The following is a 26,965-nucleotide window of genomic DNA, read 5'->3' as shown; positions in this document are numbered from 1 at the left end:
TGAAAATCCTCCATAACTGGATAGAGAATATGCCAATATGGACTATTTTAAGACAAAACAAAATGGCACCTGACACCCACAATGGCTGGGACACTCACCACCTCCTATGAACCAGACCACTGCGAACTAGAATTTCTCCATCGCCACACGGTCAGGAATGCGGAAATGGAGGACGAAACGTAATCACGCTCGGCCAGAAGGTAAACCATATAGTCCAAAAAAGCACGCCCAACCATAAGGTTGCGTCACTTCCCAAGGCCTTTATGTTCCAGCCACTACACATAAGCAGATTGAATCACATAACAAACATGATTACCCCCCCGTCCAATAACCCCCCTCAGGAGATATTAACCCTTGATTCCAAGATACTAAAGGAGACTGACTGAGACCATTATGTTAAGTTAGTCCCGCAAGGTGGTAGCCTCTCGGGAAAACATTAGAACAGTACATTCCCGAAGAAAGAAAATGAAACGATCTTACCGGAATCTACGCTGTGGAACAGGAACACGGCCCTTCAAGTGTGACTGATAGTACCATCGCCTTCCGCCATGGACTTGAGAGAAGAAAGCAGGCAGCGGAGCAAAGTTCGACAACGCTGATTGCTTGAGGAGCTGTTAAAATGAGTCGGGATGGTCTAACTTTTATCCAAGCCCTCACTGAGAGACTGACAGGATTACTTAAAACTCCTGTCCCATGTCGAAGAGTACTACCCTCCATAAGAGACAAATTCAATTCTGACACTTCTCTGCCAACCTCCTGGGATGAAAGGCAAAGAATGACTGGGGGATGAGGGGAGTGGGAGGAGTATTTAAGCCTTTGGCTGGGGTGTCTTTGCCTCCTCCTGGTGGCCAGGTTCTTATTTCCCAAAAGTAATGAATGCAGCTGTGGACTCTTTCCATTTAAGAAGAAAATATATATTTACAACTATTTATATATAGATAATTATATATAGCTATAGATACATACAGATATACAGTATCTCACAAAAGTGAGTACATCCCTCACATTTTTGTAAATATTTTATTATATTATTATTATCTTTTCATGTGACAACACTGAAGAAATTACCATTTGCTACAATGTAAAGTAGTGAGTGTACAGCCTGTATAAAAGTGTAAATTTGCTTTCCCCTCAAAGTAACTCAATACACAGCCATTAATGTCTAAACCGTTGGCAACAAAAGTGAGTACACCCCTATGTGGAAAAGTCCAAATTGGGCCCAAAGTGTCAATATTTTGTGTGGCCACCATTATTTTCCAGCACTACCTTAACCCTCTTGGGCATGGAGTTCACCAGAGCTTCACAGGTTGCCTCTGAAGTCCTCTTCCACTACTCCATGACACCATCACAGAGCTGGTGGATGTTAGAGACCTTGCGCTGCCCCACCTTCCATTTGAGGATGCCCTACAGATGCTCAATAGGGTTTAGATCTGGAGACATGCTTGGCCAGTCCATCACCTTTACCCTCAGCTTCTTTAGCAAGGCAGTGGTCGTCTTGGAGGTGTGTTTGGGGTCGTTATCATGTTGGAATACTGCCCTGCGGCCCAGTCTCTACTTCAGTATGTCACAGTACATGTTAGCATTCATGGTTTCCTCAAGGAACTCTAGCTCCCCAGTGCTGGCAGCACTTATGCAGGGCCAGACCATGACACTCCCACCACCATGCTTTACTGTATTTACTGTAGGCAAGGCACACTTGTATTTGTACTCCTCACCTGGTTGCCGCCACACATGCTTGACACCATCTGAACCAAATAAGTTTATCTTGGTCTCATCAGACCACAGGACATGGTTCCAATAATCTATGTCCTTAGTCTGCTTGTCTTCAGCAAACTATTTGCAGGCTTTCTTGTGCATGCTCTTTAGAAGAGGCTTCCTTCTGGGACAACAGCCATGCAGACCAATTTGATGCAGTCTGTGGCGTATGGTCGGAGCACTGACAGGCTGACCCCCCACCCCTTCAACCTCTGCAGCAATGCTGGCAGCATTTATACGTCTATTTCCCAAACACAACCTCTGGCTATGATGCTGAGCACGTGCTTCTTTGGTCGACCATGGCGAGGCTTGTTCTGAGTGGAACCTGTCCTGTGAAACAGCTGTATGGTCTTGCCCACCTTGCTGCAGCTCAGTTTCAGAGTCTTGGCAATCTTCTTATAGCCTAGGCCATCTTTATGTAAAGCAACAATTCTTTTTTTCAGATCCTCAGATAGTTCTTTGAGGTGCCATGTTGAACTTCCAGTGACCAGTATGAGAAAGTGTGAGAGAGATAACACCAAATTTAACACAACTGCTCCCCATTCACATCTGAGACCTTGTAACACTAACGAGTCACATGACACCGGGGAGGGAAAATGGCTAATTGGGTCCAATTTGAATATTTCCACTTAGGGGTGTACTCACTTTTGTTGCCAACAGTTTAGACATTAATGACTGTGTGTTGAGTTATTTTGAGGGGACAGCAAATTTATACTGTTATACAGGCTGTACATTCACTACTATACATTGTAGCAAAGTGTAATTTCTTCAGTGTTGTCACATGAAAAGATATAATAAAATATTTACAAAAATGTGAGGGTGTACTCACTTTTGTGAGATACTGTATATATATATATATATATATATATATATATATATATATATATATATATATATAAATATCTATTTACAAATACTTAGAATATATTCTGCTATTCTGCAGAACATTGTAATGTGATATCATGTGTATTAACTGTAAATATAACACTATTAAATATGAATTTTGTATTAATATGATTTTACTTGTTTTCATCTACTTGACTGCAAGTACATATGTATTTATGGTTTTATATGTGTATATACATCTGTAAATACTTATGTACACATAAATAGACATACTGTATATAATATATATATATATATATATATATATATATACACATACCTATATATGTATGTATCTCAATGTTAAAGCCCTTTGTTCCTTTTCCCCCCCTAACACCTGAGATCTCATATCTTTGAGCCTTATAACTTTTTTGTGCAATATTTTTTGTGAATAATTTTTAGTTGTAATTGTATTTTGTAATGTATTTTTTATGTGTTTTTAACTGCTATTTAGTTTTGCAAAACCATTAACCAGAGCTCTGAAGTTGCAGTTATCATTCTAGCATAAATCGCGATTGCGCTCAAGTGATCGCGATTACTTTCAACTCCAACGGTAAGCCAGACCAGCGTAAAAACCCGTAGAAACCCCTTATCACTTGCGCACAAACGTTTTCACTCCATTTATAATTATATACTTCAATACTTCATGATTTAGGCTTAAGAGCTATTTAATAAGGTCTTCATTAATCATATTTAATTTTGAGGCTATTTGCTCCAGGTATGTGGAATGGCTATATGCAAACTACAGGTCGTTATTATTATGGGTATTATATGAATGGCTTCTTTATCTGGAATTTAGATGCAGAAATGGAAAAAGTTTTTTGGCAATACCTTAATTATAACTAGTGATCTTCAAATGACTAATTGTGTTGAAAAGGGGAAAACCTTATTTTTGGATGTTGTATGGTAATCTGAATAACAATAAAACTGAAACTATAATCAAACTTCTGCAAGTTACATAACATTACAGAACTTTTACAGTTAGTTTCAAAATTACTATTATTATTTTACTCTACATGAAGGGTGTTGATTAATTTGCCAAATATGTAAATCTTATTTACTTTACCTTCGTTGTTACTAAAGCTATCAAGCAATCCTGATTTAAAGGGACACAAAACCCAATTTTTTTATTTCGTGATTTAGATAAAAACAGGCAATTTTAAGCAACTTTCGAATTTACTCCTATTATACTTTTTTTTTGTTCTCTTGCTGCATTTAATTGAAAAAGCAGGAATGCCACCAATCAGCACGCGCTACCGATGCACTGAACCAAAAATGTGCTGGCTCCTAAGCTTACCATTCTTGCTTTTTCAAATAAAGATAGCAAGAGAATGACGACAATTTTATAATAAGAGTAAATTAGAAATTTGCTTTAAATTGCATGCTCTGTCTGAATCATGGAAGAAAAAAAAAAAGGTTTTGTGTCCCTTTAAAAATTTTTTTATCTTTCAGTATGCAAATGATGTAAATAAGTCACTGCAGGTACTTACATTTTATCAAAATATAATCAAATGACTTATAATATCAATGTGTATATTAACTACTTGATGAGCACTTTATGCATGCATGACATGCCATTCCTCATATAGGCAGCACAAAATGACCTAAAGAATAGCACTGAAAATCTTGAATTTGAATTTTAGTGGCTAGGAATTTGTAAAGTCATAATCAATACAAAAGAACATATTTTGAATTTCTGAGATTTGGAACTATATGCAAAATTCTTGGAGTAGTAGGGAATTGATTAAAGATTAATGGGAGGTGTTATGGATATTTACATTAGATTAGATCTTAGTCTATATTTTTACAACCTTAATAGAAATATAAAGATATATTTACTGTCTTCATAAATTAGCATTTTGTTCCATGTTTCATTTATTACAGACTCCCTATTCATCAAGGTTTAGCAGCTTGTAAAATAATATGTGACATTTTAATTCTTGTTTTTATAACCATTGCTATATACTGGAATAAAATATGACTGTTACAAGGTATCTAAATAAGGCATTTATATCCCATTGTTACAATATTTATTATATTAAGAATAAAGCGAAACAGTAAACTAAGTAGACTAAGCATCCATTTCTATTAGTATTTTAGAATGATGAGCAATGTGAATAACCAGTATATTACACAGGAGTTTTGTTCCATATGGGCTTTTATACCTGAATACCTCAGAGGGGAGCATGCTTACTGTAAGGAGGAAGATGAGGTAGCTGAGTGGGGATCCTTGTGGTGAATATTCCAGATATGAATGACAGTACAACTGCTGATGAAAACTTCCTCAAGGGACATGCTATGAGCTTTTAGAGTACATGCAGTTTTACATTTTTAGATGTTGTGAATATGTATTAAACACTACTCTCCCAAGATAAACATTATTACTTTAGAGATCATCCTGGAGTCATTTGATGATCATCAAACTACTTTAGAATTCATTTGCACATAATAAGACATCATCAGTCTCGTAAAGTCATCAGCCAAGGAACAAAATTCTGGGTGATGACTTCAAAATGATTAGCAGATTATTACCTTACTGATTGCTTCACAAGCATGAACAGCCAGTAAACGAGTCATTTCATTTAAATATTTTGGTGTGCGGGCATACTGCAGGATGGCTTCTGATGACTTGTCTTGAGACATTGATTACTTTAGAATGACTCCAGGAAGATCATCCTTTTTGACTAGGGCTGAGATGCAGTCATGGTTGATTTGTGTTTTTACTGAAAGCACTGCAACAGCCCTGAACGGAGAATGGATATTAGCAAGCTTAATAAGGGCAGCTAATTTCTTACTTACACATGTTAAAAGGTATATTGTGTACATCAAAAATACTTCAATCCATAAAACTTAAACCCCTAAAAAAACATATTTGAATAGATTTTATTCAATAGGACATTAAAGGTAAAAAATGTCTGAAGTGCATCTGAAGCATTTCAGACATTTTGTGCTGCTGGTAAGTTTAAACATGCACTTCCTTACTTTTTTCAACTTTCATGTCTGTGCTTACCTGTCATGCCCACAAATATCTGCATTGTAGAATTTTTTAGCCAACATAAGGCAGGCCGTATAGTCAATCAGATGCTGTATCACTAACACCATAGATTCAAACTATGCTGCTCTGCTATAATGTAAAACACAAAAGCAAACAGTGAATGACAAACATGTTTCAAGCTGTTTGCTTACGATTTACTGTTTATATCATAGAAGCCAGACAGTGCTCATGTTTGAGCCTATGGGGCAGGTGGTACCACATATGATTGGCTGTGCCACCCACTTGAGGTTTGTTGCAATATATTCTTTAGTAGAGGGCAGGGGGGGAAGTGGTGACTCCTGTTAGGCCCACTGGGCCAGGGGGGCCCCATGAGGCAAGCACAACTAGTATTTATAAAAAGAGGGCACTACAGCAGAATTCTATTGAGCGCAGGAAATGTCATTACAAGGAGTAAAGCATTAGCATTTGAGAGGATTTCTGAGTGTGCACTAAACCATTATGCACAGTGTGAGACAGACTTGTAGAAATTCTATATTTAAAACCATGCAGAAATGTTTCCTCCTCAATACACAAATGGTAGGTGTGTAGAAATGTTACCTCCTGTGAGTGTTTCTGTGTGTTTATGTCTTTGTGCTTTTGTTGGTGTCTCTATGAGTGTGTATGTATTTTTTTTCTGTGGGTCTCTCTGTGAGGGTGTGTGTGTGTGTCTGTTTTTATGCATTTTCTGTGAATGTCTCTGTGAGGGTGTGTGTGTCTGTTTTTGTGCATTTTCTGTGGATATCTCTGTAAGGGTGTACTAAAACACTTTGTAGCTCAGCTCCACTGTCAGGTGCAGGCCAAGAAGGGTGCTGTAATCCCTTAATCTCAACAAATCCACAGAAGGAGGCAGCACCTTGCAATATAAAAATGTCTTTATTTCCACATACTGGAACAAAACAGTGACGTTTCGGGTATGGAACCCTTAATCATTCAATGATTAAGGGTTCCATACCCGAAATGTCACTGTTTTGTTCCAGTATGTGGAAATAAAGACATTTTTATTTTGCAAGGTGCTGCCTCCTTCTGTGGATCTGTAAGGGTGTGTGCGTATGTCTTTGTGCATTTTCTGTGGATGTCTCTGTGAGGGTGTGTGCGTATGTCTTTGTGTATTTTCTGTGTATGCCTCTGTGAGGGTGGGCGTGTATGTGTTTGTGTGTTTTCTGTGGATTTCTCTGTGCGCTTGTGTGTATGTATGTCTGTGGGTGTCTCTGTAAGGGTGTGTGTATGTCTGTGTGTTTTCTGTGGATGTCTCAGTGAGGGTGTGTATGTGTATATGTCTTTTTTTTTTCTGTGGGTCTCTCTCTGTGTATGTGTGTGTGTCTTTGTGTGCTTTCTGTGGGTGTTTCTCTGTGTATGTGTGGGTGTCTTTGTGTGTTTTATGTGGGTGTCTGTGAGTGTGTATGTCTTTGTGTGTTTTCTGAAGCTGTCTCTGTGGGTGTTTCCTTGGGTGTATGTGCAAGTTTGTGTTTGAGTTTGTGTGTGTGTCCATTGTCTGTTCCTTTTTAGGACATTTTGACCTTACTACTGATTATTTACATCTTTCTACAGACTTTGAGACTAATGAGACCTTTCTGAAAGTCACCAATCCAACATTTAACCTTTAAATTATTGTTTAGGCAGTTCAGGGCCCTTCCTTTCAGCCACTGCATGCTGTTGTCATGTTATAGTTAGCATCTTACTTGAAAAAAAGATAATCAGAACTCAATATTTTGCCTTGTAAATCTCCTTTTTCTTTTGACAAAACGGTAGTCTACCTCATTACTTGTCAGGTCAATGTAAACAAGTGCTGAGTGTCTGTGTCTGAGTGTGTTTGTGTGTTTTTTTTTTGCGTGTCTGAGTGTCTATATGTGAATCCTTATGTGTGAGTGTGTGTTTCAGTGTATGAGTGTGTCTGTGTGTTTCTTTGACTGTATGTTACTACCTTTACAACATTTCCAAGTTTGACTACTCTTAAGAATAAAGTGCATATACGTTTTAGTCACTTGGTCAAAAATTGTACATGTAAATGGGGGGGTGCTGATTAATGGTTAAGGAGCCCCAAAATTTCTATTGGCGACCCTGGTGGAGGGGGTTGGAGTAGTGGTCCATACACAAGGATTGGATGGGGTGAAGGTATTAAATAGCTGTTCATAAACTTACAAGAAAGCAGTAGCACAAATGAACTGCAAAGTTTCAAATGTATTGCATTAAATTTCCTTTAAATATGTTAAAGGTCACTTTGATTCCCTTCTAGCACGCAACTGAGAACAAGCCAATTGGCTACCATAGAGTAATGATTCTTATACACTGAAATATTAGAGCTTTAACAAAACAGATGTAAAAAGGAATCACAATGTCATATATTCTGATAATCCCCAGAATATGCATGATCAATGTATTCTAGGTCCTATAGACCACCAAGAGTGCTTTATAGGTTTCAGGCCTTCTGCAACATAGCAGCAAACAACCAACCTTCTCATCCAGTTCCACTTGCTGCTTTTGGAATTTCCTTATTAGTTCTTCATGCTTTTGCCTTTCAATATCTAGTTCAATGTTTGTTTCTTCCTTCAACTTATTTTCTCTTTCCTCAAGTCTCAACAAGTATTTATGACGTTCATTTTCCAACTCAGCTTCTAACTGTTAGGAAAAACACATAAAAAAACACATAATCATGCTCTCAATACTTGTTACATGAAAATATGGGCAGCTGTGTTCTGTATAATGATAATAATACTTTTGTCAAATATGGTTACTTAAGGTTGACTAACTAAACATTTAATTTTATTAAAACAGACATTTCATTAAGAGTTAGCTACAGAGCCAGGGAGTGAGAACACTGCAGACAGGTGCAGAATTTAATTTATTTTGTCAAACCAGAAAGTCTCAATTCAGTATGTTGCAGGGAGTGTATGCTGGGGATGAGGAGTGGATCTGTAACTATAATGACATCCATGAAGAAACTGAATGTTGGAATGGAAACCTGTTGATCGTGAATTCAGAAAACTGTATTGTTTAGTCTTTCACCCTTTTAACTGCCTGACACTGCTTATCCATATATTGACTCTGAGTAATTAATTGTGTATTTTTATAGCTGTTCAGCATTGCAGAGAATACATACCCACTAATTATAGGGTATATCTGTTTAATCTGCTCTGGTTCAGCGCTGAATTAATATAATAGCATAATATGACTGTTCCGCACACTGGGACATTAGCGGAGTATCCCAGTACGTATTTACTTTTTTCTACAAAATCCAACAAAAAAACACTCTAATGATTTTTCTTAAATGAGTCTAGATGACCATCCACCCTTAAATGATAAATGGGGGGGTTAAATGGACACAAAATATTTCTCTTTTTTCTTTTCTTTGTTGCATCATAAAATGCATTATAGTTTGTTTTGTAAGATTTGTTGTGTATATTCTTGTGATCTGTGTCCAGCAATAAAGTGATTGTCCTGCTCATATTCCAGTTCCTCTTAGCTTCATTACAAAAATAAACAGCTTTAACATATTTTTTTCCATGCAAAAATAATTTTAAGATTAATAAAAAGAGCTCTTTCATACGCAAAGTTTTAATTACAATTTCTGTTGTCTTGCTCTAGAATAACTAATCAGCCAAGCCTGGCCGCTGTCATTATGCTAGCAAATTCTCCATTGTTTTGCAGATCGTATCTTATCATCCCATCTGAGGACAGTTAGGGACAGATATGTAGCAGGGCTCAGCTTGTGAATTATGCAGTGTGCATTTGAGACTCCGAATTATACAATAATGATATAAAAATGGTGCAAACTAAATAAGTAAATGATATTGCAAGCTTGATAAATGACATATAATTAAGCATTTTATATTACAATTGCAAGGTGTGTACTGTCCACATAAAAGCTATAAATGTTATTTCACGATTCAGATAGAGAATACAATTTTAAACAACTTTCCAATTTACTTCTATTACCAAGTTTTCTGTTTACTTTGTTGAAAAGCAGGAATGTAATCTCGGGAGTGTGTACATGTCTGCACTACTATATGGCAGCAGTTTTCCAACATTAGTCAGAGCAGTGCTTCAGACATGTGCACGCTACCTATCTAGATATCTCTTCAACAAAGAATAGCATGAGGACGAAACAAATCTGATAATAGAAGTAAATTAGAAACCTTTTTAAAATTGTATGCTCTGTCTGAGTTATGAAAGAAAAAAATTGGGTTTCATGTCCCTTTAAATAAAAAAATAAAAATCACACTAGCTTACACATGCTGAGGTTTGTTCATGATATTGCCTTTTATTTTACATTAGTGTCCAATTATATTTTTATGTTAAAAGGACAGTCAAGTCCAAAATGAACTTTTATGATTCAGATAGGGCATGTAATTATAAGCAACTTTCCAATTTACTTTTATCACCAATTTTGCTTTGTTCTCTTGGTATTCTTAGTTGAAAGCTAAACCTAGGAGGTTCATATGCTAATTTCTTAGACCTTGAAGGCCGCCTCTAATCTGAATGCATTTTGACAGTTTTCACCACTGGAGGGCGTTAGTTCATGTGTCATTGAGCTCACGCACTTGAAGTTATCTAGGAGTCAACCCTTATTGGCTAAGATGCAAGTCTGTCAAAATAACTAAAATAAGGGTGCAGAGGTAAAATGTGTATTATTATAACTGTGTTGGTTATGCAAAACTGGGGAATGGGCAATAAAGGGATTATCTATCTTTTAAACAATACAAATTCTGGTGTTGACTTGACAAGTCATAATACTTCTTTGCTTTGAAAGGAAGTAAGCAGTCCCTGTGAAAAAATACAGGTGGCATTATTTTTCTAACACAGTTATCTTGTGATACCAGGCACGGAAGAGATAATGCATCTCCAACATTAATAATGTAGAAGTGAACTCTGCATTATTTATAACATAGTGAGGAAGTGTTTCTAATACCGTGAGAAAAAATGTCTACCGTTCTTATGAGAAGCTGAAATCAGAACTTTAGTGCGCTCTGGGATTCTACAATAGCACATGCTTCCACTTAGTAAAAGAGATTGCACTCCAAAGTAGATTTAAAGATACATAAACGTACAATAAGAACATGTTCTAATTTGTTATAGCATTTTTTATTGCACTGCAGATAGCATATACCTATGTGTTTAACACTTGAAAAATGATTAAACACATATTTAAAGTTAGCTACTGAGCAGTAACTGGTCAATAACTGAACACAGCCAGTGAGCCAATGACAAGAGGCATACATGAGCAGTCACCAATCACCAGCTATTTTCAGCTCTAGTGCAAAAGTGCATTGCTGCTCTGGAGCAGACATTAAAGGGAACCCAGAGGCAGAACTTGTTTTCATTTTCTGCGATGAGATTTTTTTTTGTGAAAATTTTTCTGCAGTGTCTTTAAGAAGCTGGTGTTGCTGTGTTTGTTCGGTGTGCATGAGGACAGGTTCATGTACAGCCTGTGTATACACCATATACACACACACACCATACACACACACCCACCCACATTATACACACACACATGCATACACCATACACACCCATACACCATACACACACAACATATACACACACACACCATATACACACACACACACCACATAAACACACACAAAACATACAAACACAACATACACCCACCCACAACATACACACCATACACACACACAAAATATACACACACAACATACACACACACACAAACAACATATACACACACACCATATACACACACACCACACACACCATATATACACACACAACAAACACACCACATACACACACACACAAACATATACACATACACACACACCATATATACAGTATATACACACACAACATATACACACCCACACCCCATATACACACACCCACATACCATACATATACACACACACACCATATATATATATATATATATATATATATATACACACACACACACACCATATATATATACACACACACAACATATACACACACACACATTACATACACACCATACACACACACCATATACACACACATACCACATACACACACACAAACATATACACACACACACACACACTGTATACACACACACACCATATACACACACACACACCATATACACACACACACACACCATATACACACACACAACATACACACACAACATACAAACAACACACAACATATACACACACAGACAACATAAACACACACACACTTATTAAAGAACAAAAAAAATAATCTGTCTAAGTATTTTGGTTGCCTCCTACATTCCTAGAATACATTTGTTAAGCCCTGACTTACCTGTACCGCACTGGAGTTCAGGAAATGGAAGGAAATTAAAAAGAGAGGAACGTAGCAAATATTTCTATTGAGATAGAACGAAACAGTGACACCTGAAGGCCAAAATGTTTTTTAAATGCCGTTCTTTCTGCAGAGACCCTTCAGTTTCTGCGATAAGAACGCAGATCGCATAGTGTTCTGCCTTGGGGAAAGGGACATAATTATTATTATTTTTTTTATTTATGCACTGCATTGTCATATACACTCACCGGCCACTTTATTAGTTACACCTTGCTAGAACCGGGTTGGACCCAATTTTGCCCAGAGAACTGCCTCAATTCTTCATGGTATAGATTCAACAAGGTGTTGGAAACATTTTGGTCCATATTGACATGATAGCATCAAGCAGTTGCTGCAGATTTGTCGGCTGCACATCCCTGATGGGAATCTCCCGTTCCACCACATCATAAAGGTGCTTTACTGGATTGAGATCTGGTGACTGTGGAAGCCATTGGAGTACAGTGAACTCATTGTCATGTTCAAGAAACCAATTTGAGATGACTTGAGCTTTGTGACATGGTGCATTATCCTGCTGGAACTAGCCATCAGAAGATGGGTACACTGTAGTCATAAAGGGATGGACATGGTCAGCAACAATACTCAGGTAGGCCGTGGCATTTAAACAATGCTCAATTGGTACTAAGGGGCCCAAAGTGTGCCAAGAAAATATACCCCAGACCATTACACCACCACCACCACCCTGAACCATTAATACAAGAAAGGATGGATTCATGCTTTTATGTTGTTTATGCCAAATTCTGACCCTACCATCTGAATGTCGCAGATGAAATTGAGACTCATTAGACCAGGCAACGTTTTTCCAATCTTCTATTGTCAAATTTTGGTGAGCCTGTGCAAATTTTAGCCTGTTTCCTGTTTTTAGCTGTCAGGAGTGGCGCCCTGTGTGGTCTTCTGCTGCTGTAGCCCATCTGCATCAAGGTTTGACGTGTTGTGCGTTCAGAGATGGTATTCTGCATACCTTGGTTGTAACAAGTGGTTATTTGAGTTACTGTTGCCTTTCTATAATCTCGAACCAGTCTGCCCATTCTCCTCTGACCTCTGACATCAACAAGGCATTTTCGTCCACACAACTGCCGCTCACTGGATATTTTCTCTTTTTCGGAGCATTCTCTGTAAACCTTAGAGATGGTTGTCCGTGAAAATCCCAGTAGATCAGAAGTTTTTTAAATACTCAGACCAGCCTGTTTGGCACCAACAACCATGCCACGTTCAAAGTCACTTAAATCCCCTTTTATCCCTATTCTGATGCTCGGTTTCAACTTCAGCAAGTCATCTTCACCACGTCTAGATGCCGAAAGGCATTAAGTGGCTGCCATGTGATTGGCTGGTTAGCAATTTGTGGTACCAAGCAATTGAACAGGTTTAACTAATAAAGTGGCCAGTGAGTGTATATGCATACAATATGAATGTTTTAAGATCATTTAAAGCTGACATTTTTATATAAACATAATTTATTCTTGCCTGTTAAATTCTTTTCTTTCTTGGTGGTGAGAGACCACAAGCCCTTGGTGGTGAGAGTCCACAATCCCTTACTGTTGGGAATTCATCACCTGGCCACCAGGAGGAGGCAAAGACACCATACACTAATAGCTTTAATATCCCTCCTACTTCCCTGACCCTCCCAGTATTACGTATAGTCAAGAATAATAAAATGGACTTTCACCACCAAGAAAGAAAGGAATTTATCAGATAATTAAATTATGTTTTCTTTCTTAAGGTGGTGAGATTCCACAATTTCTTATTGTTGGAAAATAATACCCAAGCTGTGGAATCCACGAAAAAAATAGGTGGGACAAAAAAGTAAAAATGAAAGGCAGATACCTATTTACTAGGAACCACAGCCTGAAGAACCTGTTTGTTAAAACCTGCCTCTGCCGAGGCAAACACATCAAAATGATAAACTTTAGTGAAAGTATGCAAAGACCAAGTTGAAGCCTTGCAAATTTGTTCTACTGAAGCCTCATTCTGAAGGCCCAAAAAGTAGATATAGAACGAGTTGAATGTGCTAAAATACGTAAAGGTGGTGATTGCCCCGCCTCCAAGTAAGCTCTGTGAACAGGGCCGGACTGGGAAATCAGACCAGACCTGGAAATTTGTATGGCCTGGCCCTGCCCCGCCCCCCTCTGGCTCAGCCCCGCCCCCTCCGGCTTACCAAAAATGACACCATATTAGATGAAATATTGGTGCCACTTAAATTATAACATTTCTATGATTCATAAAAATAAAAAAAATGGCCAATTGTCACATCAGAATGTTTATGTCCCTAAAAGCTTCATGAAGAATACAACATTATTATATAATACTAGAGTGTTACTGTACTGTGGTCAATGACACAACCTCACACTGTGTCAGTAACGTTTTACCAGCAGCAGTAATAATAAACTACACAAATACATAATATATAACTCAGTAGCTGGATATTACTCATAATGATTAGGTATTGTCACCAGGTCAAAGTAGGGCAACTCACTAAGGGACGTTTCAATTACCACAGACGTTCCCCGCAGTACAGTTATGAGACAGAGCCACACGGGCACCCTTCACATCCTCTGACCACTTATCCTACCCAAACCCTCGGTCCCCTCTATATCGCAATTGTGATGATCTAATCTGAAACTAGTAACTCCGCGAAATCCTCGCAGCTCACACTATCACTGGGCGCCGCCATGTTGGAAAAGCCGAAGAACCCCAGCATCATTACCTCTGAACTCCCAATAAGGTATCCAGAAAGATCGCCTGAGAGAATTCTCTGCACAGTGTTATGTCATAACGGGGGGAAGCATATCACGCAGGTCCCTGGGCAAAACTATTTGCAGGAAGCGCGGACGGCCCTGGTACTAATATCTACTGTCTAAAGGGAACACGATTTAGTAATAGCGACAAATAGGCAATTTACACTTAAAACTCCCAGAGTACAGTTCGGGTAGATGATTTGAGCCTTCTGTGCCTCGTCTAATTCAGTGGTTTGTCACTGCCCCTGCCGACCCATCGGGATTTTTCCTGGTATCCCAGCGGCCCAATCTGGCCCTGTCTGTGTACTCTTTAACCATGAAGCTAAAGAAACAAAAATGGCATTGTGACCCTTATGTTTGCCTGAAAACAAGACCAAAGTTTAAAGACTATGGCAAATCCTTAGTAGCCTCTAAATAGAATTTAATTGACCTGACCACAGGAAGATTGTGCAGTAATCTCTCCTTTGAAGATTTTGGGGCCGATTTATGAAAGTGCGAGCGGATGTAGCGTATATCATGTCTGACGCACATCGATAAATGCAGACAGCATAAGCTGTCTGCATTTATCATTGCACAAGCAGTTCTGGTGAACTGCTTGTTTAATGCCGCCACCTGCAGATTTGCGGCCAATTAGCAGGGTTGTAGATCAGCCCGATCGTATAGGATAGCTTACCTGATAAATTAATTTCTTTCATGGTGGTGGGAGTCTAAAATCCATTTTTCCTGGGAATTACTTTTCCCTACCACTAGGAGGAGGCAAAGATTCCGAAAAACCCATGAACTCTATAAAAAAAAAAGAACACCAGAAAAACACAGAGTGGGGTCTCGTGGACCACCATGAAAGAAAGGAATTTATCAGGTAAGCATAAATGATATTTTCTTTTGTACAGGTGGTGAGAGTCCACAACCCATTACTCCTGGGAACAAATACATATGCAGTGGAGTCCACGAGTAATAAAACATAAAGGGTGGGGTTTAAGAAACATCTTTTTTCACTGGAAACTAAATCTAAAACATCAATAAACTCCCAAAAAGGGCAAAAAACATGCAATGGAAAAATAACCAAGTAATCCATTAAGGTGGAGGCTAACCTACCTCCAAGAAAGCCTTATGGATTATACGTCTCAACCAAGAAGACAAAGAAATGGAAGAAGTTTACTGCCATTTTCTGTAACCTGTAAAGAACACAAACAAACTAGAAGTTTGTCTGAAAACTATAGTAGCGTCAATATAATACTTTTACGCCTTAACAACAGATTCCTGTCTGAAGATACAACACTAGGAAAGAAAACAAATCTAGTCCTAAGAAACTGCTTTATCCTACAAAAATACAATAAGGAAAATTCCATAAAAGAGCAGATGACTTAGAAAACCTAATGCATAGGCTCAAAAAGAGAAGCCTGCAAAATCATCAAAACCAAAATAAGACTCCAAAAAGGAGAAATTTGGTTTAACAATGGACTTAACTCTAGCCAAAGCTAGAACAAAGCTATGAATATCTGGAAGATTAGCAATCTTCTAAAGGGAAAGAACTGAAAGAGCAGAAATCTGACCCTTTAAAAAGAACTGGCTAATAAACCCTTATCCAAACCATCCTGCAAAAACTGAAAGAAAAAAAAATCCTAGGAATACTGAAAAGAATGCCAGGAACAAATCAAGATGATTACATCAAGAAATAAAAGTCCTCTAAACCTTATAAAAAAACTTTCCTGAATACAGACTCACAAACCTGTATCAGAGACTCAATAAAAGAATCAGAGAACCCTCTCTGCTTAAGAACTATTCATTCAGTCTCCATGCCACCAGGAAATGCAAAGGAAGAAACCCAAAAAGGGCAACTGAACATCTGAACTATAATTGCAAAACAAAAAATGCGAGCCCAAATTGGAGCAAATAGAATCATAGACGCTCCCTCAAGACTGATTAGGCAACCACCCTGGAAAAATAACCAGAGGAGAAAAAAAAAACCATGTTAGTCGAAAGGACTACCTAGGCAACCACAAACACTGCTTGAGGATCCATGGACCTCACACAGTACCTAGAAAGTCAGAGAATGAAACAAAAGGCCATAAGATCTATCTCTGGTAGACCCAAAAGATCAACTATCTGATAGAAGATAACACAATGAAGAGACCCCTCTCCTGGATGCCAATACTAACAACTGAAAAAAACTGTTTCCCGGGTGTTCACTTCAGGAATATGAACAGCAGAACTTAAATGCAGAGGGTATTGAAGATAATCACCCCCCTTGAAAGTTTTTTTCTCACCGCTCACTTACCTACAGCGCTGGTATTACAGGTTTTTACAAACCCGGCGTTAAAAGGCAAGAAGTGAGCGTAGAGCAAAATTGAGCTCCATACCGCACTTCAATATCAGCGCTGCTTAAGTCAGCGGTGAGCTGTTCGTATGTGCTCGTGCACGATTTCCCCATAGACATCAATGGGGAGAGCCGGCTGAGAAAAGGTCTAACACCTGCAAAAAAGCAGCATAAAACTTTTTTATTTTTTATTATTTTTTTATGAACCAACAGCGTTGCCACTACATTTTATGACATAGTGAAAATTAAATCACATACTTATTTCACCACGCAGGGTAATTAGTATGAGACAGAAAGAAACAATATTTTGCGTTATAACAATTACATTAATAAGAAAAACATATTTACTTCTCCTACAATGTGTTAAATTAAACTTTACATCAACGGAAAACAAAAATTATAATGATTCAAAACAAAAATAGATCATACAAGTATTAGACCTATCCCCAAACACCTGGGAGGGGCATCAACGTTTCTAGTGGATTTACTTCAAATTCACAATAGTTTTAACCACTGTTGGTAGAGATAAAGAGATAAAGAGAAGAAAAAAAAAAAAGAGAGAGAATTAGACAGAACTTCCATACAGCCGTACACATCACAGAAAAAAAAGCACCCCCTCCCCCCTCCTGTCCTTCCTCCCCTCTAAGGAACCCCGCCAGAACCTTACTACTAACAGGGGTAGTGGGCAATCTACCTGACTGCATCCAAATATCAAAAAAAGTTTTTTTTTATTATGGATATAAATTGTTGTTGCAATGGCATGGGGTAAGTTTTCATTATGCCCAGCCATTTTTGAAGATACTTCTCCAATTTCCCCTCTAAGTAGATGTCACTGGAATATTGTTCCATAATAATAGTGTCCGCAATTAAAGCTTTATAAGTTTGAAAAGACAGAGACCTGCCGGATTTCCAGTTTAACAAAATAAAATTACGGCCGGCTAGGATCAGTGTGTTGATTGTCTTATATTGTTTATTTTTTGCATAATTACACATAAAGAAAATCTCTTGAGAACTTATTGTAAATTGATTGTCTAAACTTAGGGATAGCCAAAAGTTTACCTTATTCCAGAATTGTTTGATTTTTGGGCATCTCCAAAAACAATGCATAATATCTGCATTCGGGTTACCACATTTCAAACAAATATTATTATCAGTTAGGTACCATTTTTTAAGCTGTGCAGGAGTGACATATACCATATTAAAAAGTTTGCAGTGCGATTCTCTCCATGAAATTATGCTAGTTGCTTTTTGCACTAATCTAAAACTATCCTCGATCTCTTCAGAGGTAATAAGGGGAAGATTTATTTTCCATTTCTTTAGTAACTCCTCTAGACGTATCTGGCCAGCCTTAGTAAGTAACAAATTGTACATAAAAGAGATGGACATATTACCCTGTTTGTAAACATTAATTGCAGAATTGATATCTCCCAACTTCCAGTCTGATTTATTGTCCTCCCATAATTTCCCATACATATGTCTCAGCTGTAAATATGCAAAAAAGCTATGTTTATGGATCCTGTACTTTTCTGCAGGTCCACAAATGACTTAGCCATATCTAACGTATCATCCCTAATTTGAATCACATCCTGGAGACCTTTATTAGACCAATCCTTGAAAGTTCTAGAGGAGATTCCGCTTGGGAAGTTTGGATTACCACAAATTGGGAGATATTAAGAACATTTCCACTTAATGTTTAATTTATCACATAGTTTATGCCATGCCAAAATAGGATTCAACAACGTCCCCATCCGGGCCAACCGTTTAGGTAAATCCTTCTTATTTAGATGGATCAAAGCCTTCAGTAAATATGGGGTCACAATTCCCGTCTCTAAGTACAAGTTGGTTGAATACTCTTTTTCTGTAATCCAATCTAAGATATATTTACTTTGCGTAACTAGATTATAATATCTAAGGTTTGGCAATGCCAGGCCTCCTACGTACGTATGCAGAGAAAGATTATGTGTGGATATCCGTCTATGCTTTTGCTTCCATACAAACCCTGCTGTAATACCATTAAACAACAATATGTCTTTGCTCTTAATCAAAAACGGAAGATTTTGCAGTAAATATAATAGTTGTGGAAAAAAAATAGTCTTAACCAAGACAACCCGAGCTGAAAGTGAAATTGGAAGCGACATCCACTTGTCTACCTCTCTTATATTTACAAAAATAAGAAGTAAAATTTAAGTTATACCAGGCAGTGGGGTCCTTGTGTATTTTAATCCCTAGATAATTTATTGAATCCACTGATTTAAACGGATATCTAAAACTTGGGGGCTCATTTTGAGTGATCCATAAAATTTCGGAGTTTTCTGGATTAATTTTATAGCCTGAAAAGGACCCAAATTGTTTTGCCAAGGTCAAAAAATGCTGCATTGAGTGGTCAGATAAGTTAAAAAATAAAAGTAGATCATCCGCATATAGAGTGAGAACTATTTTCACCTTACCAACCATTATCCTGGATAATTCTTGTCTCAATTTAATCGCAAAAGGCTCTAGCGCCAGGTTGAACAAGAGGGGTGAAAGGGGACAGCCCTGGCGTGTGACTTTTTCTAGAATGATATCTTGAGAGAGTTCAGAATTAATTAACAGATTAGAAATTGGGTTTTGATAAATTGCATGTATCATATTTAAAACATTCCCCTTAAATCCAAAACTCGCTAGCGAGGAAAATAAATGATCACAGTTGATGAGATCAAATGCCCTTTCGGCATCAATCGCTAGTAGAGCCAAAATAGATCTCTTTCGGTGTTCTTTGCCCTTATTTTCAGTCCAGAAAACTTCTAAAACCATCAAGACCCGGCGAATAATTTTAGATACATTTCTACCTGGCATAAACCCAGCTTGATCTGGATGGATTAAATTCCCTATATGAGTTTTCAATCTATTTGCTATAATAGACATAAAAATGTTATAATCGCAATTTAATAAAGATATTGGTCTATATGCGGACAAGTTTTCTGGATCTTTATTCTTTTTATGTATCAGAGTAATAGTTGACGCCGAGAAGTAACTAGAGGGATTTTTGTTTTTAATGTAATATAAATTAAAAAGATTCAAAAAAGTGCCTGGGATGTGCTCTTGAAGACTTTTATATAATTCAATCGGAAGTTGATCCGGACCGGGGGCTTTATAGGTTTTGGCTATTTTAATCTGCTTTGTCACTTCTTCCACTGTAATTGGCAGATTTTTTTTTTTTTTTTAAGTTTTTTATTGAGGCAAAGTTTTTGGCATACATAGTAAATTATTACAGCATTATACAGTTACAGGGTACATGTTAGGAATCACAGATTCGAAAGAAAATCATATGTAAGAAACACTAACTTTTACAACAAAAATGTATAACCCAAATTGCATATTAGAAATGCATATGCAGCGAGCAATATCTTCTGACTACATGGTAAGAATTAGTAAATTAAATATTAGCTGTAAAAACCAATACAATTTAAAAAGAAAAGACATGCCAATAAGAAAAGTTAAGTCCTCTATTCCATTCAAGAGGTCTCTCATGGACCCCATACCTTATAGGATAATGACATTTACAGAGGACTACCTGGTGCAAATGAGACCACTTGTGGACCTCATGGTTGGGACCTCAAATTTTATCAGTAATATACCCCTTTATAAAGTAGGGCTGCTAAATACGTAGCTCCCCATATTGAGATATACCGGCCTCTCTTGGACCGCTGTTCACTAAGAAAGATTAACAAGGGGGCTGGAGGGGAAAAGAATGAAAGGGCCACTGTCGGACCCATTAACTAGAGTTAGAAGAGATAGTGATAATGATAAGGGAACCATCAATGTTAATTAAATAAACAGATTTAAAATATAAAAGCTAATATTGCTCTGGGGGGGCACGCAAAGAAAACAAAGGAGGAATACACAGTAATATATACTGTTAGACATACACCCAAGGCTTGCAAATAAACAGTTATTGATGAGTATACACTAATATACAGATCTACCCTTATCTCACAAAGTAATTGGCAGATTTAATAATTCTAAATCTTGTTCAGAGATCTTAGGAACATTAAGGTTATTCCAAAAGCTTTGTTTATTCTGTATATTAATTTCTTCCCCCTTATAGATCTTCTTATAAAATTCATAAAAAGCTTCTTTTATTTCCATAGGATTAGTGGCACTTTTACCTACCAGTCTGATTTTATGGATTCTTTTACTGCTTTGTTGATTTTTGGTCAAGATTGAGAGATATCTAGCCGATCTTCCATAATTCCCGCAGTATTTTGCTCTCGATTTTAAATCTTCTTGTATAGTCTTATGTTTAATAAATAAATCCCTTTCCTTTTTTTTCAGAGTATTTGTCCAAGGCTAATTTAACAAGGGTTTTTTATATACGATTCATAAGCATTTCTGACTTGGTTCGTTAACTTAATTTCTCTGGCTTTGCTTTTCTTTCTCCATTTACATAAATATGCTCTTATTTCACCCCTAATAAAAGCCTTAAATGCTTCCCAAAAAATTTCAGGTTTGACCAAATATGCATTATTATTATACTTATACTCGTTCCATTTGTCAGTCAACCAATTGGTAAACTGTAGGTTATTTATTAAATAAGAAGGAAAAGAGAGCCTAGAAAAATTAGGGCCAAAGTCTGGTCCAGTCTTTATCAACAATGAAATAACCGCATGGTCTGTAATGACAATATCCTTAATATCTGCACTAACGACTTGGTTTAATGCATATTCTGAGACCAGAAAAAGATCTATACGCGAAAGTGTACTAAATGTTTTTGATTCGCATGTATACGCTTTTACATCCGGGAATTGTGCACGCCATATATCTGTTAGCCTTAGATCTGTCATAAAATTAGAAAGAATCCTATTTTTCCCCTATTCACATTTATTTATACATTTGAACCTGTCCAATCGGGGCCTGGGCGCTATATTGAAGTCTCCGCCCATAATAATTTTCTGGTTACTAAAATACATCAATTTAGACTTCAAATTATCCCAAAATACTCTATCTGGTTTATTAGGGCAGTATACGTTGCATAAGACCATTTTTACTTCATGAATTAATAGTTCTAAAATAAAATATCTCCCATTCTGATCTATAATTTGGGAGAGAATGTCACACTGCAAACTCTTGTTGAATAAAATCGCTACTCCCCTTTTCCGCCCACAATATGGTGAACATATTATATTTCCCACCCATTTAGATTTTAATGCTTCCTCCGGTTTTAAATGCGTCTCTTGCAAGAAGATAATTTGTGGGTTAAAGGAATTTAAATATTTTATTATTGACTTTCCTTTTATAGGTGATGTTATCCCACCCACGTTCCAGGATAAAAAATTTAGTTTATTTGTATTCATTTTGTAAGACTAGAAAAAGGACAAAGCATGAGAGCAAAACTTCGCCAGGAGATGGGTGGGGGAGTAGCGATACACCATTCATAAACTCCAGACGCCATTCATATTTATGGCGACATAGACCAAAAATACTAAGATTATTTTCCTTCTAGCTTAGTTTAAGCTCTTTACATAATGATTGTGCAGCCTCAGCTTCCGTAACTACTCAAGGAATACCATTCACGTTAATTATAATTTTTGTCGGGTAGACTAATCTCGAATTTAGCGTTAATAAATTTGGTACAGAATGGGGCCATTATTCTTCTTTTGGCGGAGGTTTCTGCAGAGAAATCCTGAAATAATAATAGTCTATGTTGATTGATTTTACACTCCTGAATTTTACGATAACTTTGCATTATAGATATCTATAACGCAGCCCCATTGATTCCTATGGGGAAACACATTTTATGTTTACACCTAACACCCTAACATGAACCCCGAGTCTAAACACCCCTAATTTTACATTTATTAACCCCTAATCTGCTGCCACCGATATCGCAGACACCGACATACTTATTAACCCCTAATCTGCCGCTCCAGAAAAACCGCCGCCACCTACATTATACTTATGAACCCCTAATCTGCTGCCCCCAACATCGCCGCCACCTACATTATATTTATTAACCCCTAATCTGCCGCCCCCAATGTCACCGCAACCTACCTACACTTATTAACCCCTAATCTGCCGCCCCAACGTCACCGCCACTATATTAAATGTATTAACCCCTAAACCTAAGTCTAACCCTAACACCTACTAATTGAAAAATAATTAAAATAAATCTAAATAAAATTTCTATCATTAACTAAATTATTCCTATTTAAAACTAAATACTTACCTATAAAATAAACCCTAAGCTAGCTACAATATAACTAATAGTTACATTGAAGCTAGCTTAGGGTTTATTTTTATTTTACAGGCAAGTTTGTATTTATTTTAACTAGGTAGAATTGTTACTAAATAGTTATTAACTATTTAATAACTACCTAGCTAAAATAAATACAAATTGACCTGTAAAATAAAACCTAACCTAAGTTACAATAACACCTAACACTACACTACAATTAAATAAATTAACTAAATTAAATAATTAGCTAAATCACAAAAACAAACACTAAATTACAGAAAATAAAAACAAATTAAAGATCTTTAAACTAATTACACCTAATCTAATAGCCCTATCAAAATAAAAAACAAAAACAAAAAAACCCTAGCCTAAACTAAACTATCAATAGCCCTTAAAAGGGCCTTTTGCGGGGCATTGCCCCAAAGTAATCAGCTCTTTTACCTGTAAAAAAAAATAAAACAACCCCCCCAACAGTAAAACCCACCACCCACACAACCAATCCCCCAAATAAAATACTAACTAAAAAAACCTAAGCTCCTCATTGACCTGAAAAGGGCATTTGGATGGGCATTGCCCTTAAAAGGGCATTTAGCTCTTTTGCAGGCCCAAAGCCCTAATCTAAAAAATAAACCCACCCAATACACCCTTAAAAAAATCCTAACACTAACCGGGAGAAGTCTTCATCCAAGCTGCAAGATGTCCTCAACGAAGCCAGCAGAAGTGGTCCTCCAGAAGGGCAGAAGTCTTCATCCAGACGTCATTTTCTATCTTAATCCTTCCGGCGCGGAGCGGGTCCATCTTCAAGACATCCAACGTGAAGCATCCTCTTCAAACAACAGCTTCTTCATAATGAATATCTCTTTAAGTGACATCATCCAAGATGGCGTCCCTTAGATTCCGATTGGCTGATAGAATTCTATCAGCCAATCAGAATTAAGGTAGAAAAAATCCTATTGGCTGATGCAATCAGCCAATAGGATTTAACTTCAATCCTATTGGCTGATCCAATCAGCCAATAGGATTGAGCTTGAATTAGGTATAAAGATCTGTAATTTGTTTTTTATTTTCTGTAATTTAGTGTTTTTTTTGTGATTTAGCTAATTTAATTTAATTTATTTAATTGTATTTAATTAAGTTACTTTACTGAATTGAATTTAATTTAGTTAATTTATTTAATTGTAGTGTAGTGTTAGGTGTTAGTGTAACTTAGGTTAGGTTTTATTTTACAGGTCAATTTGTATTTATTTTAGCTAGGTAGTTATTAAATAGTTAATATTAACTTAATAGTTAATATTAACTTAATATAATAACTATTTAATAACTATTCTACCTAGTTAAAATAAATACAAACTTGCCTTTAAAATAAACCCTAAGCTAGCTACAATGTAACTATTAGTTATATTGTAGCTATCTTAGGGTTTATTTTATAGGTAAGTATTAAGTTTTAAACAGGAATAATTTAGTTAATTATAGTAATTTTCTTTAGATTTATTTAAATTATATTTAAGTTAGGGGGTGTTAGGGTTAGACTTAGATTTAGGGGTTAATACATTTAATATATTGTCGGTGACGGGGACGGCAGATTAGGGGTTAATAAGTATAATGTAGGTGGCGGCGATGTTAGGGGCGGCAGATTAGGGGTTAATAATATTTAACTAGTGTTTGCAAGGTGGGAGTGCGGCGGTTTAGGGGTTAATATGTTTATTATAGTGGCAGCGATGTCCGGAGCGGCAGATTATGGGTTAAAAATGTTATTATAGTGCTTGCGATGCGGGAGGGCCTCGGTTTAGGGGTTAATAGGTAGTTTATGGGTGTTAGTGTACTTTTTAGCACTTTAGTTATGAGTTTTATGTTACGGCGTTGTACCATAAAACTCTTAACTACTGACTTTAGAATGCATTAGGAATCTTGGAGGTAGAGGGTGTACCGCTCACTTTTTGGCCTCCCAGGACAGACTCGTAATACCGGCGCTATGGAAATCCCATAGAAAAAAGGGTTTACGAAGTTTACGTAAGTCGTTTTGCAGTAAGGCCAAAGAAGTGTGCGGTGCCCCTAAACCTGCAAGACTCGTAATAGCAGCGGTAGTGAAAAAGCAGCGTTAGGACCTGTTAACTCTGCTTTTTCAGCTTAACGCAAAATTCGTAATCTAGCCATGTGTCTGTCTTTATTTGAGGCTGCAAAGCAACAAAATGTGATTATTTTCAAGGGGAGTGATTCTTTTCTATACCCACTGTAACAATTGACTTCAAGATACTTCCGATGGTCAGGAAACTGAGAGTTCCTCCTTGATGATTGGAGATAAGATTCCCTTACAAACAGAGACCAACTCTGAAGGACTCTGAAAATTGCACAGTTATAAAAAGGAAACTTCGCCACAGAGGAAATCAAAAAAACCTCTGGCCCCATATCCTGAAAGACATCTGTAAAGAATACAAATCCAGTATGATGAACAAAAGAAAGTCCCCTGTGAAAAAAAAAACTTTATGCTTACCTGATAATTATTTTCTTTCCTGGCATGGAGAGTCCACAAATCCATTCTAATTACTAGTGGGAATTCAACTCCTAGTCACCAGGAAGAGGCAAAGAACACCCCATCAAAGCTTCAAGTATCCCTCCCACTTCCCATATTCCCCCAGTCATATAGCCGAGGCAATACGGAAAGAGAAGAGGACACAAAGGGTATAGAGGTGACAAACAAAAAAGAAAAACCGTCTTGAATTTAGATAAGGGTGGGTCGTGGACTCTCCATGCCAGGAAAGAAAAGAATTTATCAGAAAGCAAATTAATTCTAAATACCAATACCAATACCCAAGCTAGAGGACACAGAATAGAAAAGGGACAAAGAAACAAAACAGGCGGACCGAAACTGAGGGCACCACCGCTTGAAGAACCTTTCTCCCAAAGGAAGCCTCAGCTGAGGAAAAAACAACTAATTTGGAAAATTTGGAAAATGTATGTAACAAGGACCAAGTGGCCGCCTTGCAAATTTGCTCCACAGAAGCCTCGTTCTTAAAGGACCAGGAAGAAGACACAGCCCTAGTTGAATGAGCCGTAATCCTCTCAGGAGGTCGTTGTCCAGCTGTCTCATAAGCCAACCGAAGGACACTCCTCAAACAAAAAGAAAGGGTAGTTGACGTGGCCTTCTGTCAATTATGTTTGCCAGCAAATACTACAAAAAGGGCAGAAGATTAATGAAATTCCTTAGTAGCCTAAAGATAGAATTTTAGAGCACGAACCACATCCAGGTTGTGTAACAGACTTTCTTTTTGAGAAGAAGGATTAGGACACAAAGAAGGGACCAGAATTTCCTGATTGATATTGTGGTCCAAAACCAACTTTGGAAAATAATATAAGGGGGATCACACTGTATAGCAGAAAGTTCTGAGACTCTACGAGCAGAAGAAATAGTTAACAAAAATTAAACTTTCAAAGACAACAATTTAATATCAATAGAATGCATAGGCTCAAACGGAGCCTGCTGCAGAACCAGAAGAACAAGATTAAGACTCCAAGAAGGAGCAACAGGTTTGAAAACAGGCCTGATTCTGACCAGGGCCCGAACAAAAGACTGAACATCTGGTAAGTCGGCCAAATGCTTATGTGGCAGGACAGAAAGGGCGAAAATCTGACCTTTAAGGGAACTGACTGACAAACCCTTCTCCAGACCCTCCTGGAGAAAAGACAAGATACGGGGTACCCTCAAT

The 26,965-nt window shown here is 37.3% G+C and overlaps 1 protein-coding gene across 1 annotated transcript in view; it reads right to left on the bottom strand.

Annotated features, from left to right (window-relative positions):
* Nucleotides 1-26,965, bottom strand: part of LOC128657437 (cingulin) — a 168,959-nt gene that overhangs the window by 12,805 nt on the left and 129,189 nt on the right. Inside the window, exon 6 of the mRNA XM_053711789.1 lies at nt 8,126-8,290. Coding sequence (XP_053567764.1) covers nt 8,126-8,290 — 165 coding nt within the window. The remainder of the gene's footprint in view (nt 1-8,125; nt 8,291-26,965) is intronic.

The sequence above is a fragment of the Bombina bombina genome, chromosome 4 (genome assembly GCF_027579735.1).
Source record: "Bombina bombina isolate aBomBom1 chromosome 4, aBomBom1.pri, whole genome shotgun sequence".
NCBI lineage: Eukaryota > Metazoa > Chordata > Amphibia > Anura > Bombinatoridae > Bombina > Bombina bombina.
This window is presented reverse-complemented; position numbering and strand designations above follow the sequence as displayed.